The sequence below is a fragment of the Balearica regulorum genome, chromosome 17 (assembly GCF_011004875.1).
Source record: "Balearica regulorum gibbericeps isolate bBalReg1 chromosome 17, bBalReg1.pri, whole genome shotgun sequence".
Lineage (NCBI taxonomy): Eukaryota > Metazoa > Chordata > Aves > Gruiformes > Gruidae > Balearica > Balearica regulorum.
Window position 1 is genome coordinate 7,249,369 of NC_046200.1, and position 17,787 is coordinate 7,267,155.

Here is a 17,787-nt window from a genome sequence, read left to right on the forward strand (position 1 = left end):
CGGCGGCCCGCTCCGGCGGCGGGAGCCTGACACGCATGCGCTGGCCGCGGCGCAGGCGCAGAGCGCGCTCCGGACGGCGGGGCGGCGGCGCAGGCGCGGGGAGCGGAGCGCGGCGCAGGAGGCGCGGTTTGTCTCCTGCCGGCGCTGGTAGCGGCTGCCGCTCCGGCCGCCCCCCGCCCCCGCTTCCTGTGAGGAGCGAATGGAAAGTCTGGCCCCGGCGCCCGCGGTAAGTGGGGCCCGCCGGGCTCGGGGGGCCGCGGGGGGCGCCCGGGTCTCGCTCCTCACCGCCTTCCCCCCCCCCCCCGCCGGCCCCGCAGGCCTCGGGCCCGAGGCCCGGCGGCACCGGTCCTGGCGGCGGGGGCGGCCGCGGAGTGAACGGGCCTTCCCCCGCGCCGCCGCACGGCGCTGGGGCGAGGGGCGCCGGGGGGAAGGCGGGCAGGGCCGGGCCCCGGCCTTGTCCCGCCGCGGGGGGGGGGGAAGCGGCGGCGGCGCTTCCCGGGGCTCTGTCCCCGCGGGTGGGCGCCCGCGTGGGCCTCGGCGGGGGCAGCCCCGCGCGAACTTCGGGTGCCGGCCCGCGGCGGGGCTGGGCGGTCACCGTGGGCCCGGCCCGCCGTGCGGACCCTTGGCATACTTCAGGTTCCGCACACAAAAGGCGATCCCTTCTCCCCGGGCAGGCAGAGGCCGGCGGCGGCAGCGCTAGTGACGCTTCCTTATCAGCGTGTAATTAATTGTTTTCACTTGGGCCGTAAATGTTAGCGAGGTATAGGTAATTAAAATAATAAGACCTTGTTACTGGCGATAGGTGATATAATTTAAATCTTAATTATTTGCTATCAGTGCTGTGAAACAGTCACAATGCCACGAAGTATTGCAGTATTATTAAATCTTTTGGAAAAGGTGCCTGTAAGGAGCGGAGTATTTTTCTTTTTTCCCCCTTCCCGCTCTGCTTGAGGGATCTCCCTCAGATTTGAGCTCCGAGGAGCGGGAGAGACAGAACCAGCCCGGAACAACCTGCGTTAGTCCCCGAGCAAACGCTCCGCGGTGCCTCGCTGCCCTGGGGGGTTCGGACTCCGGGCAGCCCCTTTCCTCTAGCATGAGTGTGACAGCGCTGCTCCGCTCCCTCTCCTGCTCGGGAAGCCGACTCTTTCCCGGGGGCAAGGAAGGGAATATCTCCATCCCCAGGGCTTGAGCAGATTGCTGCAGATAGCCCAGGACAGGGGAGCGGAAGAGTTGTGTTGTGTTTCCCTGCCTGAGCAGCACCCGATGAGAAGGGCAGTCAGCCGGCCGCTGCGTCGCCTACCTTTCCTGTGGTGCTGGTGTGCTGCTGCCTGTTGCCACTTACAACCGACTTAAGAGTTAGGAGCAAAGACGGATAGCTCTATGTGTTGGACCTGAAATACCAAAACCGAAACTGTTATTCAAAATATGAGAGAGATTTGGAAAAAATAAAAATCGGGTTTCATTTTTGGTTTGCTGCTACTGCTGTGTGATACCCAGCACTGACTCTGCCTGTCATGGAATTATGCATGTCAGTGGAATTGTTTTTGTCAATGATGAAAACATAAAACCAGAACGTTTTTGGATTTCTGGAAAGCTTGGCTCAATAAACAGCATTTTAAATGAAGTGCGGATTTGGATTAATTTTCATCCCTTTAAGCGGTTAGTGTTCTGACGGAAAGAGAAGGCAGAGTTAGGTATCAGGTACAGTACTTTCCAAACATCTAGATGATCCGGTAGGGAGAGTTTCCGTGACGTATTTTTTTCTTCAGTAGCTAAGACAATAAAGTTGAATAGTCTGTGTCCGTTTTTATCATGTTTTTAGTTATTGTTGAAGAAACATAGTGTACATTTTACACAACTGCTGTCTTTTCGAGAACATCATATTAAGTGTTAAAAGCACCGAAACACTGGGAATAATGAACACAAAAAAGAGTAGATACTTTTGATATTGGAGACTATTGATTCTTGAAGTTCCACAGAAAGGGAAAAAAATTGGCTTTTTAAAAATTATTTGAAGTCATTCTAACTAGCTAAGAGTAACGTATCATTTGTAAAACTATTCAATAGCATTTTCTTAGCTAGAGAAATGTATGAGGAATTTAAGTGAGCTTTTGTGGTGATGAGGATTTCAGATAATTTGACTGCCGATGTCAACATTTTAAGTAACTACAAAGACAGAATAACTGAGTTCTTACTATAAGGTAGTCTTCTGAATAGTAACGAAATAGTTTCAGTTACAGAAATATTTTTACCTTTCCTGAATTTCTGTTTTTGTGTATTTCTTTAGACTATACTGTAGAAAACCTAGAACAGTGAGAATGCACCATGGTAATGGTCCTCAGAATGCCCAGCGCCAGCTCCAGAGGTCCAGGTCCTTCACGGGCAGTGAGGGAGAAGAGCAACAGGCAAATTTACCCCAGTCCCCTGCAGCTTCTTTTGCACCTTCTGCAAGTCCGTCTGCACCCCAGTCCCCCAGCTACCAAATACAGCAATTTATAATGAGTCGAAGTCCAGTAGCTGGGCAGAATGTGAACATCACGCTGCAAAACGTCGGACCGGTGGCTTCGGGAAACCAGCAGATAACGCTTACCCCCTTGCCAATTCCAAACCCAACATCACCGAGCTTTCAGTTCAGTCCTCAGCAGAGGCGGTTTGAGCATGGATCCCCATCATACATTCAAGTTACATCACCGCTGCCTCAGCAAGTTCAGTCTCAAAGCCCTACACAGCCTAACCCTGTGCCAGTGCAAACGTTACCGAACGTTCGGGCAGGCACTCCAGGCCCTGGCTTGGGTATGTGCAGCCAGAGCCCTACTAGAGGATTTGTGGACGCTAGTGTGCTTGTGAGACAAATCAGCTTGAGTCCTTCAAATGGTGGACACTTTGTGTATCAGGAAGGACCGGGAATTGCACAAATTGCTCAAGGGGCTGCAGCACAAGTACAGCTTCCATCTTCTGGGACACCTGCTACAGTAAGGGAACGCAGGCTTTCACAACCTCATTCACAGTCTGGTGGCACCATCCATCATCTTGGTCCTCAAAGTCCTGTAGCTAGCGGAGCAAATATGCAATCTTTGACTAGCCCAGGCCATATTACGACGACCAGCTTGCCACCCCAAATCAGCAATATTATCCAAGGGCAACTTATGCAACAGCAGCAGCAAGTGCTTCAAGGACAGCAGCTGGGTAGACCCATTGGATACGATAGGACTTCTGGTGGATTGATAGCAGGAGTTGGAGGACCTAGTGCATTTGGAATGACATCACCACCTCCTCCCACAAGTCCTTCACGGGCTACTGTACCACAGGGGCTGTCGAGTCTTCCGCTTACTCCTACAGTAAATACAGCAGTGAAAAAACAACCCAAAAAATTGGAGGAGATTCCTCCTGCCAACCAAGAGACTGCTCAAATGAGAAAACAATGCTTGGATCATCACCATAAGCAGATGGAAATTCTTAAGGAAACTTTTAAGGAATGTTTGATTGAACTGTTTTTCCTGCAACATCTTCAAGGGAATATGATGGACTTTTTAGCTTTTAAGAAGAAACATTGTGTTCCGCTGCAAGCATACCTGAGGCAAAATGACTTGGATCTAGAGGAGGAAGAAGAGGAAGAACAATCTGAGGTCATCAACGATGAGGTAAGAAATCTGTTGGTTAACGTTTTGGAATAAAATTGTAGATGAAGTTGTGGCACCTGGATTGTGAAATATTAGAGAATGTGACAGTACCTGAAAAATCATTTTTACTTGATGAAGTATGGCAATTTTTTTTTAACTAGTTGGTCTGAGAGACTGCAGTTCTGCTGGGTAGTGTGATTCGACAGATCAGTTTGAGCATGCCGTTAGATGTATGTATTTAAAAGAAAAGAACAGAGAGCCGAAAGGAGCTTTCCCTGTTCTAGTTTAGTACATAAGCCAAAGCACAAATAAAGATGGCATTGCTGTGGAAGCTGTTTTAAGCTATCAGAATGAGTATGAATAGGAATCACAGATTAAATTTCACTTATTAGGCTTATACAAACCAAAAAAGAATAGGCAAAAAGTCTTATAAGAGGTTAACCTTTATTTGACTCGTGACTTCTAACCATAGATGTTACTGGAGTTCAGAGTTGCTGTAACCAACAAAAAACCCTGAAGTAATCTAATTACTTAGAGAGAACATGTGAATCATAACGTATATGGGTCCATAGTAATGAATCGGGTTACTTAGGTTGTCTTAGAGCTCTGTGCGTGTATTGCTGTCTAAAGAATTAAACAAATAGCACTTACAGACTGGACATTAACAAGTTAACTTTGTTATTTACGCAAAGGTTTAAAATTACTCACTAACTTGAATTCACTGTTTATTAATGGCAAAGGACTTGAAATAAGCTTACCATGGACAGATGCCGTACAACTTTTCCTGCACGTACCCGTTCATGTAGCTCTTGACCTGCAGCACCTCGTGGTGCTGAAGCAGTGCCTGTCTTGTGCAGAGCCTACGTGACAAGTGGTTGCAGCAGGGTGGATAGAACTGATGCCACTACATCACTCAGAACTCACAAATACCTTCTAAAATTGATAAAAATATCTGTGGGTATGTAGTTGCCAGTTTGTAAAGAACCAAACCAAACCTGTTACATAAAGAAACTCATATTGCTTTGAAATATCTGTTAGAAATGGGTGTCTTCAGTGAAAATTGATGACTCTTAGATGTGAATCGTTAGTGATGAAATCTTCAGTTGGAATTTGTGGGAAATTTTAACAGTATATCAGCTGAAGTTTAATTTTTCATTGTTTTGTGGTCTAAACTTCTTGACTAGGAAAAATCTATTTCTGCTTGTGATAGTTACTGATAATTTTGAAGGAATCGTTTTTTCCATATGTAGAAACATAAGAGCTAGCCTGTTACTGTAATTTATTGACAATGGATGCTCAGTAATTTTTTTTTTCACTTGGTTTGTATTTTGTCACATTGTTTAGGTGTTCTTGTTGGGTTGCGTGTTTGTCAGCTGAAACACCAGGTATTTTTAACTACAGTATGCACATTTTGAGAGATCTTTAGCGGGTCTAAATTGTATAGGTTCATTGAAGTCAGTGGTGCTACTACAATTTACATCAGTTGAGGCTCTACCTCTCGATCTTTCGGGTTTGGAGTTTGCTGTACTTCACTGCCTTCTTGTGATGGATTGTCTTTTGTTCGGGGAAGCCGCTTCTCTGTTTAACTGCTGGAGAATTTTGCAAAGTGGAGCAGCAAAAGTCTTTATGTGTTTTCAAATGATGAATCCTTTTGAAAGATTAAGACATCTTTTGAGTATGTTCTTTGTTTGTATTTTTTTTGTCGTCTTCTCTTTTATTTCCCCCTCCCCCTTCTTTATCACTTTCTGCTAAAGCAACGCACTTCATCTCTTGCCTGGAAAGGTTGATCACTTTGGGAATTCAAGGGGAGAGCGAATGGTGGCTGTGCTCATTGCTTAAATAAATGTTGGAGCTCTCTTAAGTTCAAACTGTCTGTCATGCTATTTTGTTGTCCGTTAGGAGCAGCAATCATTAAATTTAAGACACACTTTTATGCTAACTGAATTTCAGAAAAGGTTTCCAGTGACGAGAAGTCGCTGTAAATAGTCAAGGCTGGACTCTGTTCTGTTATTAGAAGTGAGACACAACTCTTCAAAAACGGCCTGCGCTCAAAGTGAGCCATACTGATGGTTGTTTAGTTATAATCCCCTCTTCAGTGAGGTACCATCAGTACAAAATGAGTGTGTTGAACAGTTAAAAAAAAAAAAAAAAGAAGAAAAACTTTTAAAAAGAAAATGATTCTCCCTTCTTTTTTTTTTTTCCCCAAATATTTCTCTCAGGTAAAGGTTGTGACAGGAAAGGATGGGCAGACTGGTACTCCTGTCGCTATAGCAACCCAGCTTCCTCCAAATGTTTCTGCTGCTTTTTCATCCCAGCAGCAACCATTTCAGGTACTTTTCAATGGTTCTAAAATGTAGTTTCATCCCAGATTTTTTTTCTTCATTCAGATTTGATATTTCTTAGATGAATTAGAATTTTCCCAAGAGCCCATCCCTTATCATCTAAACAAAACAAAAGAACCCTTTGCAATCTTCAAATGCATCAGTATTAATGAAGCCTTGAGGAAGTTAAATCTTTGTCTCCAGGTTGCTGGCTTATTTCATTAACTTTCAGCTTGAATGTTTTCACTTTGGTTTGTTTGTCTTTTGTTTCCCTAATGCATTTGGTTCATTTGTGCATTCTGCATACTGATAATATGGATTCTTTTGTCTGTGGCATTGTAATTGTGGATTTCTTCTAAATTCTTTTCTTTTTTTCCTTATCTATTAAAGGTTTTGAGTATGGCTACGGAAGGTTTTGGATTTGCCTCCCCTGAAATGTTTTAAACAACAATAATAACCCTCGGGCACTGGGTTTTTGGGATTTTTTTTTTTTTTTTTTTTTTACTAACTAACTGCTTTCCATTAGCTCTACCATAAATGTTGGGAAGAAGAAACTGAAGTGCTTATTTTTATTATATAAATCCTTTTTTACAATTTTTTTCCTTTTTTTTTTTTCTTTTTTTCCATGGGGGAGTACTGAACAAAGTAAAGAAATAAATGTGATAATCAGTTAAAATTTCTGTGGATCAGTGATGATGCAACTTTTAAATTCAGGCTAGTATGGATTTATGCAGCTACCTTCAAACTGATGTTACCTAGATGTCATTGCTTATATACTCTGAGAAGTTATATACTCTAATTCCTCTGCAACTAAAATATTTACCTTTTAGCTCAATTATATACACTTGAATAGCAGGTGTTACGGAGTGAATTACTCTGCTGTACCGTGGAAGCTGTACAGTCTGCACTGCCTTCATCTAGGTTTTGGAAGATGGAGAGTTAAATGAAATGTAAAATGGGTTGTATGCCTGTGTATAACAAATGGGATGTTCACTGTGATATTTTACAAATGAGTTGCATAGTTAAGGGGCTTGCACTCAGAGCTCTTTATTATGGCCAGTGCTGACACGTCTTAGAAGTCTCCTTAGGTAGTCAGGCTTCATCTATGCTGTATACAACATGTAATATTATATCAGGTTATTGATTATAGTGATCAGGGTTATCATTGAGCTATAGCTACAGCAGTGATGAAGTGATTTTGAAAGTAATATACCATTTCAGAGCTGTTTTGGAGAAACTAGCAGGTACATGCTAAAAACATACAAAACTCTCCGTGTAATTCTGATAATACCTTTTAGCACAAACTGTTAACAGAAAGTATCATCTCTTTCCATCAGTCTTTCTCTTTGTAACAGTTTATAGAGAAATAATGTGCTGATCATGTGTAATCAGCATCATCATTCAAATTTGAGTGTGTAAGTGCAGCACTCAGGATGATTATTGTGGGCATGCTGCATAATCATGACTTCCAGAGAACTCCATTATTTTAATTAAAGTTAGGACAGTTTTAGTCTAATATTACTGGTATGTGACTACAATTTATAAAGACATAACGTCTTTGCTCTTTGAAGCGTCTGGCCTAAATCACGTGGTGATAATACAAACAGCTGGAAAGCACACTCTTAAGAAAATGCCAGTCAAAAATCCTAAAGTAGAGGTGCAGCCTGAAACTGTGAGTATGCGATCATACAGAGTAAGAGCGCAGGTGAAATAAATGGCATTTGAAGCAGAGTTTGGAGAACAAACTTGATTAAACTGATGTACCAGAAAGCATTTGATGTAAATGGGACATAAGCTGAATTTGTTAATTAATTTAGTAGCATTGTACAAAGTAAGTTTTTGTGACTTATTTTGAAAATTCTATAAATGCTGAAGTGTATGATGCTCACTGGCTGTTGGACTTGAAATATGCTGTCTGCCTTGTGAGAAGACAAACATTTGAAACCTTAATCCTTATTGAGTGTGAGATGGCAGTGAACCATGACAATTAGGAATGAATGTGAGTCAGAGATTCTGAATACCAAAATTCACATCTTAAGGCTATAGCTGTATCGCTAGAGTAGCCACAAATGCCCTCACGGCAGCAAAGAGATTAAATGTTATTAATTCATAGCTATTGATAGAATCTGAGTGGCCTGAGATATATTCGGCTCAAAAGGGAGTGTTTGAAACCCAGTCATTTTAGGTGATACCGGCTGTGTTTATTAGCACCATTCGATGAAACATTGAAGATGTAGGGTTGTGACGGCTGCGGTTTATTTCAATATAGACCGGTGTTTACTTCCCTAGGGTTAATTTATATTGGTAGAACTTCTCTTAAAAATCAGAGATGAAGAGAGCTGTGAATAAACTAGAAGATTCTTTTGGGAAATTGCCGTCTTTGCTATGTTGTCATAATAAATTTTCACATTTGCAAACCTTTAATGTACATTGATATTGCAGAGGCTCTTACTAATAGCAAATTATGCTTAGAGAATGTGAATGTTAAATTAGCTCATTTCCCAGGACATAGAGGCATACGTAAAGTCCATCTTTTTATTTTCTGATAGAATCTCTTTTTTTGTACCCTTATTTTTCTCATAATAATTTTCCTAGTAGAATATTGGGTATAGCATGGCTAAATATTGAGGAGAGCTTAAAAATGTGACTTGGAAACTCACTGAAAAGAACGGGGCTTGCACAAACACTGGCAGACATTAATAAGTACTTACCAGTAGTGCTGAGCACCCAAAGAGCTGGGAAATCATCAAATACCCAAACTTTTTTGTTTCAATCATCCTGTATGTAAGTCTGCCATCTGAGTTTGATGCTGAGAGGATTATCTAGGATATATTCTCTGCCATCATCACCAATATTAATTGTAGTAATTTTAAAATAAAGTTTTCATGCATTGTGTAATCCTACTGAAGCTAAGCCCCAACTTGCTGAATCAACCCCCTGTGATTTCTTTTCCGTCTCAATATCCACAGTGCTCTTCCAGGCTTTTTAATTCATAGTTGTGTGATGTTTATCCTCAGACAAAATGTCTAGTCATTTCTGATGAGCTCTGATGTCACATTAGCCTTATAGCAATATTGTGTTTCTCCTCATTGAGTTTCTTCATGGTACTCATTTTGCCAGCTGTGCAAACAGGTACAAGTCTAGCATCTTGAAAACTGAAACCAGAACTTGTGTAACTTGGCTGAGATTCTTTTATTCCATCTTCTGAATCTTAGCAGTTTTTCCTGAAATATTTCAAGGCTAACTCTCATGGAGCTCTAGTCTGAGAGTGACAGTGGTGGAGACTCAAATAAGCTTAAACTGTCTTCTGGATGAGAGTTAATTTGTGTGTTACTGACGTTTCACACAGAGTGAAAAGGACTAGCTTTCAGAAATGCGTTGACTGTCATTTCTTACTTTTGTGTCTTGTTAGTTATGACACAGTTTATTCGTAAATTCTCTTTACTCATCAAATTTACTTTCTAATTAAGCCTGTAATGAAGTCACAATGTTTAATTTTTGTCATGTCAGCTTTTCATTGCAGCTATATACTATATGAATACATCATGTTGACTTCATTGCAGCATTATGCAAATGATGAAGGGTAATACATTAATGAAAAATTATAAAAAAAAAATAAAAAAATTGGACAAGTTTGTTTTTTACATATCCCATTTTCCTGGGTTTGGTATCACTTTAAAAAATGCAGACATGTATTATATATAACCAACTTTATCAGTTTAGTTACTGGTTTAAAATTTAAACTCAAGAGTATCAGTGCATCTGGACATCTGAAACTTCATAGCAGATATTGAATGAGTCTTGTTTTCTTTGTTGTACAGCTGTTCTGAAGGATTTGTTCTGTGCAGGCATCTTTAGATCCATTTGTAAATTACACCTTGGTGTTAGACTATCTACAGATTGAACTTTTGTGATTTGTTTTCTTTTTCCAATAGCAAACGCATACAGGGACTCCAGTAACGGGAACTGTGAACACCATAGAAATTGAAGCTTTTAAGAGACAGCAGGCACTTGCACCAGCAGGTATGTTCCGCAGACAGAATTTCACTTTGGTTCTTTTTTTTTTTTTTTTTCCCAAACAGTTAATGGAGCCCACTGTTCTGTAACTCTTGGAATACAGTTTTGCCTCACCTTGGGAATTGCCAGATCCTTAGGACTATCTGTTGTGAATGGTGCTGTGTGAGGAGTGCACTCCACTCACAATATATAGGACTGGATTTGGCAGGCATGGAGACATTGTTAGGCTGATTGTTCTGGCTAAGAAGATTGGAGATGGCCAACTTGAAGTTAGAGGGACTCTGCCCTTGGAGCATGTTCTTCATAAATGCTACACATGTATAGTAGTCATAGCTTTCTGAGCTGATGTTGGAATCATGTGTAGTAGTTTGCTTTGTAAAATTGAACCCATTCCATTATACCATGCCATAAATGGAATTTGAATATCACAGATTCGTCTAAGAGACCACGAATTGAAGTGGGCCGTCATGGGATGGTTTTTCAGCACCCGGGTGTGGCTTCAGGAGTTCCTCTTCAACAGCTAATGCCAACGGCACAAGGTACTGTGTCACCACATGCCAATTGCACATTAATTTAACAAGGAGATGTTAGTGATGGGACTAGAAACTTGGGCTTCCAGCCTTCCAAGATCCTGGTCCCACCATGCACTTCTCCATGTAAATTAATACTTGGTATGCAATGCCTGGTTTGTTTAAGGAGCTGAGTGACGGGCTCCAAAGGTGCATGTGGGCATGGAAATACGTCACAGGTGCTGATGCAAAATGGTTAATCAGAGAATTCTGGAACTGAGCCAATGATTTATGAAAAGGAAACCTCCTAATTTGCAACATCATGACAAATTTTTATTCATGAGTCATGCCAAGCTTTAGAATATGTCTTAGAGTGAATGTGTTAAGAGCTAAATACTGTTTAGACTCAATGCTGTTATTTTAGGTTAAATTCCATTAGCTCACCAATCCTTTTTTTTTTTTTTTTTTAAGTATAAGACATTCAGAAGACATTTAATGACATCTTTTTTTGTAGTTGCTGTGCTCCAAATTTTAGTTGCAGTCCTGTGCATGAAATACTTTGTTGTTTATTGTAATAGTGATTTATTTTGTGATTGTGATGTGGTATTTTCAAGTGATGGTGTCTTGTGGCAAAGTAAGTAACAAATTAGTCTATTTGCAATTGATTTCCTCTTTATATCAGTAAAGAGCATTGGACGTTTTAATTTCATCTGTGCTGTGTTTCCTCTTGCTTTGTAGGTGGAATGCCTCCCACTCCTCAAACTGTACAGCTGACGGGACAGAAACAGAGTCAACAACAGTATGACCCGTCTAAAGGCCCTCCTGTGCAGAACGCTGCAAGTCTGCACACACCTCCGCCGCAGCTGCCAGGGAGACTGCAACCTGCAAATGTCCCCATGACGTCTCTCCCAGCTGCGCTGCAACCACAGATAGTGGAATCTCCAGCTCAGCCCCAGATTCAGGTGAAGATCCAGCCTCAAAGTGTGCCCCTGACTTCCGCTCCTCTTCCAGCACCACTTCAGCAGCAGGTGCCACCAGCAATCCATGTGCAAGGGCAGACACCAAACCAAGTGTCACAGCCACAGCCTACAATACAGCAACAGGTATGTGAACTTTATTGGGATGAAAATATGTTTGTTTCAATGCCCAGTAAAATCAAAGAACATTATATTCTTGAAAATATATGAAACGTGTTAACATTTTTTAATTCCACTGGACACTTAAATCCTTTCCGTATAAAAATTCAGGTGTAAATTTTTTATTAAATTTAAGTCCGTGTTATGTTCTACCGTAGTGTAGACTAGGACAGTGTTGAATCCTAAACTCATCACTAACAAATGTGTTTCTTGGGCAGACTGTGACTCTGACACGACCATCTGCAGATCCTGCTCAGACTTCTCAGCGTCTTACGGCAAATACGCTACCGCCTACCTCATCTGTTGCGCCAGCAACTATCTCAGGCACAACACCGCCTTCTACATATCCAGTACAAACAAACAGGACCTCTCCAGCAACCAACAAGTCCCTCTCTCCTATTGCATCAAAACCTCCAGGCTTAGCAGTAGCAGCAGCACCTAAAACACAAAGTCCAGCTCAAAATGCAGCAGTATTATCCCAGGACAACTCTCAAGACAAGCTTGCTGAGCAAGTAAAGCTGGTAAGATTTTTTGATTTTCCCCGAAACTTATGAACAGTTAACACACAAATAACAACATGAGTGATGTGTTTGAGTTATGAAAATGGGCTATTTTCAGAGGGAGTAGAGCATTTGTTTGTTTGTTTTAGTCTGCTTTACATACTGAGTTTGGCATTCAGAGAAGTTGAAAAGGTCTTCCTGGTCTTCATACTGGTGTTGCTTTCTTTCTCTTTCTATTATACTGATTCTATCTAGTCATTTGAGCTGACTGCAACCTTATTTATTTTTATAGCTAACTGGAGATGTTGTTTTGCTTATTTAAAGGAGACATCATGGAGAACTTGTTTTTTCACAAAATAAAGCAGTATTAATAATGAAGATAAATATATCTTCTGTGGATAAATACATCTGCAATTTCAGTTTATTAAAAAAAAAAGATTATTTGATTGCAGTTTTCATCTGTCTTATAACTTGTTTTTTTGTGCTGCCCGGTGAACCTGTTTAATCCTACTATTTAGCAAAGTACCTCTTGTAATACAGATCAAAGTACTGTGATTCTCTTTATCCATAAGCTGAATTTAGTCCAGTAATTTTTTCATTGATGCAGTATTCAGACTTGATTTTTGTAACACATGTGGCATGCTGTTACTCCTTTTTCTGCTGTCAATTATTTTGATAGAGTAGGAGCAATTGTTATTTTTCTATTTGTCTACTGTTTTAGTTGCATTCCACAGCTTCATTGTAACTACATGTACGTCTTTTTAAGGAAAATCAAATCCATCAGCGAATAGCGGAACTGAGAAAGGAAGGTTTATGGTCCCTGAGGCGACTGCCTAAACTCCAAGAGGCTCCAAGACCAAAATCTCACTGGGATTATTTGCTGGAAGAAATGCAGTGGATGGCAACTGATTTTGCCCAAGAGAGAAGGTGGAAGATGGCAACTGCTAAGAAGGTACTTGAAAAACATTTTTTGACTCAGAACAATTGATCTTGGTATCACTCAGCTTGGTAGCAAAGCTATTTAAATTTTCTTTTTCTACAGATAGAAGTAATGGGAGTATAAGGCACCGATTTTTAACTTAAATGAGAAGCCATGTTGTCAGCTTTGGGTATTCTAGTATTTGAAACAGACTAGGTAATTGTATTGATTGTGGATGCAAATAGTAGTTTTGGGTTTTGTTCCTCTGGAAATCAAAGTTTGTTTAGGGGACCCAGTCAGTATGTTGACTGTGTCATAATTACAAAGTGCGGCTATCATGCCTGTCTCACAAATCAGTTATTCCTTCTCAGTGAAGAGTAAACACAGAATTTTGTAAATAACTTCCATTGGGTGTGGTGGTCTGTCTAATTCTTCTTTCTTAATCTCAGAAAAAGATGAAGGAGAAGCCATGGAGTTCTAAGAACAGCAGTGGAAACATGGTAGAGAACTATTTCTGTAGAGGAAGAGAGCAGCACAGTGGAAACAATTAAGTCAGTGATGGAAGGAAAATTGGGGTAGTGTGAGATGAAATATGTAAAATCCATTTATTTACAATAAGCAAGAGTTTTCTATGGATTCTGGCAATGTTGCATCTTCTTTTGATACATTTATGACCAGTTTGGGGTAATAGAGAGAGCAACTGAAGGTCATTAGTTTAAATTGCCGTGTTGTTTTGTATTGTGTATTCTGAAATGATGGAAACTCAGAACTCTCTTCCTTATAAGCAAAGTATTGAAATAGGTGTATCATCTTGTGAAATGAAGATCTGCATTTTGAATATAATTTAAATGTGGATTTGAAGCACTTACACTGTTTGTGACCAATGATAGGTTTTTAGGAATAGGAGAAACAGGAAGGGCAAATATGAAATGATCCTTCCCCTGGCAGTATGCATCAAACTTCTGGAAGGCCATGTTTTAGCAACCTCCTGAGCTAAAGGTTGCAATCAAGTCAGTCTTTAATAGCCATTGACTGATCTTTCACTCATGTATGTACACTCTTTTTGAACTCATTTTACCTTTGGTCTCTGACATTTTGTGGTATGATTTTTATGACTTCATTCATATGTGCTGTCTGAAAAAAAGTTTTCTGTGTTTGCTGCTCATGTCAGTAGATTTTTTCCTAAGTTTTGTGTTGAGACAGAGTAGTGATTGAAGAGTTTCCTACTTGATTGCTTGGTTATAGTTCTTGTATTTTCTTTTTTCCTTTGAGTTTCGTGTCTGTTGTTTTACTGGCATGGTAAGAATTAGAAATATTGGAGGCAGGTGCTACGTGTGTAAAGCTATGGTCAACATCTGGCTGCCAATAACCACTATAATCTTAAGAAACACAATGGTGTGTATTTTAAGGTAACCTAATTCAGTATCTCTCATGATATTTTAGATGGTAAGAACTGTGGCACGTTACCATGAAGAAAAGAAACTTAATGAAGAGCGAGCTAAAAGGGAAGAACAAAACAAATTAAGGCGAATTGCTGCATCAATTGCTAGAGAAATAGAATACTTCTGGTCTAACATCGAACAGGTAGAATACTGACTTATTGACACTTGTGCCAGTCATACTGGTTTTTTTAATCTTCAGTAATTTATTTGTAACATTTAAGTGCTTTATTAGACTTGATTTACATTTCAGGTTGTTGAAATAAAACTGCAAATTGAATTTCAAGAGAAAAGGAAAAAAGCTTTGAATTTAAAGAGAATTTCAAAGAAAGGTAATTGTATTCCATTTCATAAGAAATCCAGTATAAATTCTGATGCTGTTGTTTTACATAATTTCACTCAGTGGGTTTTAATCTTGTTGGTGATAGAATTGTGAGATGTTAATAATAGGTTGTGAACAGATCTGAACTATGAGTTACAGAGTTTTTTATGGTTTGTGCTAGATTTTGTTAATATTTCTTGTGTTTTATGTTGAATGTATTTAAAAGTTCAGGTAAGGAACGTAAAATTGCTAAGTGACTAATGCATACATGAAGTATAATAATTTTCCAGGTAAGGATACAAAACCTGCAGAAGACTTTTTATTGGAAAAAGAAAGTGAAATGGTAAGTCTTTCTGTTTCTTGAAAAACCCATCAAATTAGTTTAAATATGACTATCTGTGTGAAAAAGTTTTCATAAACATGAAATGTTTTCCTTAAATACATGGTGATGATAAGCAGATTTCTGTGTAGTTACGGACAATTAAACATATTTTGCCCAACATTGGACACTTTTAAGATTCGACTGGACGGGGTGCTGGGCCATCTTGTCTAGACAGTGCTTTTGTCTAAACGGAGCTTTTGCCAAGAAAGGTTGGACCAGATGATCCTTGATGTCCATTCCAACCTGGGATTCTATGATTGTATTGATTGTCATAAGCACAATTATCATTTTTTCTGATTACACTTTTTTTAAGGAAGTGAATTGCCGTTGATACACATATTTTAAAGGAAGAATTCATACTTACTCAATGGCTTTGAATCAGTCCTTCTAAGATCACAAGACCAAAAAAATGTACAAATTAATGGCCAGACTTTGGTTTGGGTAGGAGTTTCATGTACTGTAACCAGGGCTAAACTTTGTGGGGCATGAAGGCTGCTCAGCTGTGATTTGTCTGCTGAAAGATGTAGGTATATGTTACAGAATGGATCAAACTGAATGAAACTAAAATACCTTTTGCCATAGACAAAATGTGTGCTAGGACTCCCTGGCCACATGTGTGCAATTGGAAAAAAATGGGCGAAGGATTGTTCTGAGGCCCTGAGCCATCTGGCATGGCACAGCTGATGCCCGCTTGCTGAAATGCTTCCCTTTCACCAAGCAGAATGCCTGCATCTGAATTTCCTGTTAGGAACAAGCTTTAGCATGTGCTATCAGCCAAACTGTGGCCTGGCACTGTCTGCGAGTGTTAATTTGCACAGGCTAAACCATGCTACAGAGTGTGCTGGCCAGCTGTGCCATATCCCTTTTTTGCTGACTAGTGAAAATGTAATCCTTCATTCCAACCTGGGTGAAAGTTTTGTACCTCAATAATATTTTTAAGGGAAAGACTGTACTGTGGCTCTGTGCCACAGCTGGACCTGAGCAATTTGAACCACAAACACTTGAAGTGGCTGATGGCAGCTACCTTCAGTGCAGAAGCAGAGTATCTGGTTTTGAGTGACCAAGAAAGTGCTAATACATGTTAAATGCCTATTAGCAAATGCTGTTGTGATTGCAAAGCGCTTGCTGCTTTCTTTAAAAAGCAAATAAAAAAACTCCCTAACTTTGTTTTCTATGATTTTACATATTTTAATTATTTAATGCTAGGGTTCTTCATCATCTGGAAGGAAAAGAAAGGCAAGCACATCTTTGACTGATGAGGAAGGTAAGTCATTTTTCAAAGTGACCCCGAAATCACAGGTTTTCAATCTGTTACTGCATGGATGCAGTGCTTTTCACAAACCAAATACCAACCGTCATCTATTTCCTGGAGAGATCAGATAGTCAATTAGATAGTAAATTTTCCTTAAAAGAGCTTCAGTGAAAATTTGAAATTAAAATTTTCCCTAAAAACACACTGCCATCATTGTTGGTGGATTTTAATTCTTTCTGTCCTCACTCCTTTGTTTCTCAAACCTTACTAGTGGTCTTAAACTTCTTTTGAGTATTTCAGACTCAATAACCTGTCTACTTTAGTTCCTTTCTTGTGATGACATCTGTGTCATATTTCTGACAAAGAGCATCCTCAGTTTAAAGCTGGAGAATAAATCCATCTCTGGTGATCATTGGCAACCAACACTGAAGAGTTCAAGACTGCCTTTTGTCCTGCGGCAGAAGTGCTTCTCTCCTTTTCACATATCTTTTCAGTTCTATGTATAGTTGCTCTCAGATTTTCTTGTTTTCCATGCATCTCTCATTCTTTTTCAATCCTGCTAACTTAGAATATTCCATGTTAGTACACTTCAGAGGCATATAATTACAAACTCCTGAATTATTGTGTAATTTGAATACCAAGGTTAGCGTTTGTTATTATTTTAGTTGAAGATGAAGAAGAAACAATTGAAGAACAAGAAGCTAAAGAAGGAAACATAAACCATCAAACTGAATTGTCTAATCTAGCCAAAGAAGGTAGGCATGTAGCTTGATTCCTCTCTGGGGTGGGCTGTGAAACAACAGGGGAAAACATGCAGCGGTTATTGTATTTGTAAACAGGGTTATAGATGAGAAATTGAACGCGTTCAGATGTTCTGTCATATGTAATCTGTATTTATTTTTTTCTGTTTGGAAGGTTGTAGCGGTTAGTTTATGGCATGATGATGGACATCTGTACTTTATAAAGCAGTCCGTGTACTTAACTAGTTATTACACAAGTATTTCTCTACTGAAGCACTGCATTTCTTTAAAACCTCACACCAAAAGACTCTCAACCCAAGTTCTAAGAATGCATGATAAATATTTAAACCCAGAAGTGTATCAGATTGAACATGAACATTTTATCATCAACTGTCTTGAGTATCTCAGAAGGGTTTTGTGACCCACCTGATAAGCCTGAAAGGGCCCTGAAGTGCTGATCTTGGGGGGTATAAATACTTGAAGATAAGGGGCTTTTAGGGACAATGCTCTGTCTAGCAGCTCTGTTTCATTAACAACATAACAATAACTGCTCTGCTGAGCTTGATGTATGCAGAGTATCCCATAGGGATCACTTCACTTATCATGGTAAAAACCTTGCTGATTTTTAGA

The 17,787-nt window shown here is 40.0% G+C and overlaps 1 protein-coding gene across 15 annotated transcripts in view; it reads left to right on the forward strand.

The window, feature by feature from the left end:
• The first annotated feature begins 84 nt into the window (after positions 1–84).
• Positions 85–17,787, forward strand: part of LOC104641484 (E1A-binding protein p400) — a 51,342-nt gene continuing 33,639 nt past the window's right edge. For 9 of the 15 annotated variants that reach the window (XM_075770139.1, XM_075770140.1, XM_075770142.1 and 6 more), the window contains exons 1-13: positions 93–226; positions 2,288–3,641; positions 5,840–5,950; positions 9,877–9,964; positions 10,390–10,497; positions 11,206–11,570; positions 11,822–12,124; positions 12,870–13,055; positions 14,466–14,606; positions 14,715–14,793; positions 15,074–15,126; positions 16,372–16,429; positions 17,083–17,172. In XM_075770139.1, coding sequence (XP_075626254.1) covers positions 2,319–3,641; positions 5,840–5,950; positions 9,877–9,964; positions 10,390–10,497; positions 11,206–11,570; positions 11,822–12,124; positions 12,870–13,055; positions 14,466–14,606; positions 14,715–14,793; positions 15,074–15,126; positions 16,372–16,429; positions 17,083–17,172 — 2,905 coding nt within the window. In that variant the 5' untranslated portion in view covers positions 93–226; positions 2,288–2,318. Of the gene's footprint in view, positions 227–2,287; positions 3,642–5,839; positions 5,951–9,876; positions 9,965–10,389; positions 10,498–11,205; positions 11,571–11,821; positions 12,125–12,869; positions 13,056–14,465; positions 14,607–14,714; positions 14,794–15,073; positions 15,127–16,371; positions 16,430–17,082; positions 17,173–17,787 lie in introns of all 15 variants that reach the window. The other 6 variants (XM_075770147.1, XM_075770151.1, XM_075770152.1 and 3 more) reach the window with 3 other exon arrangements.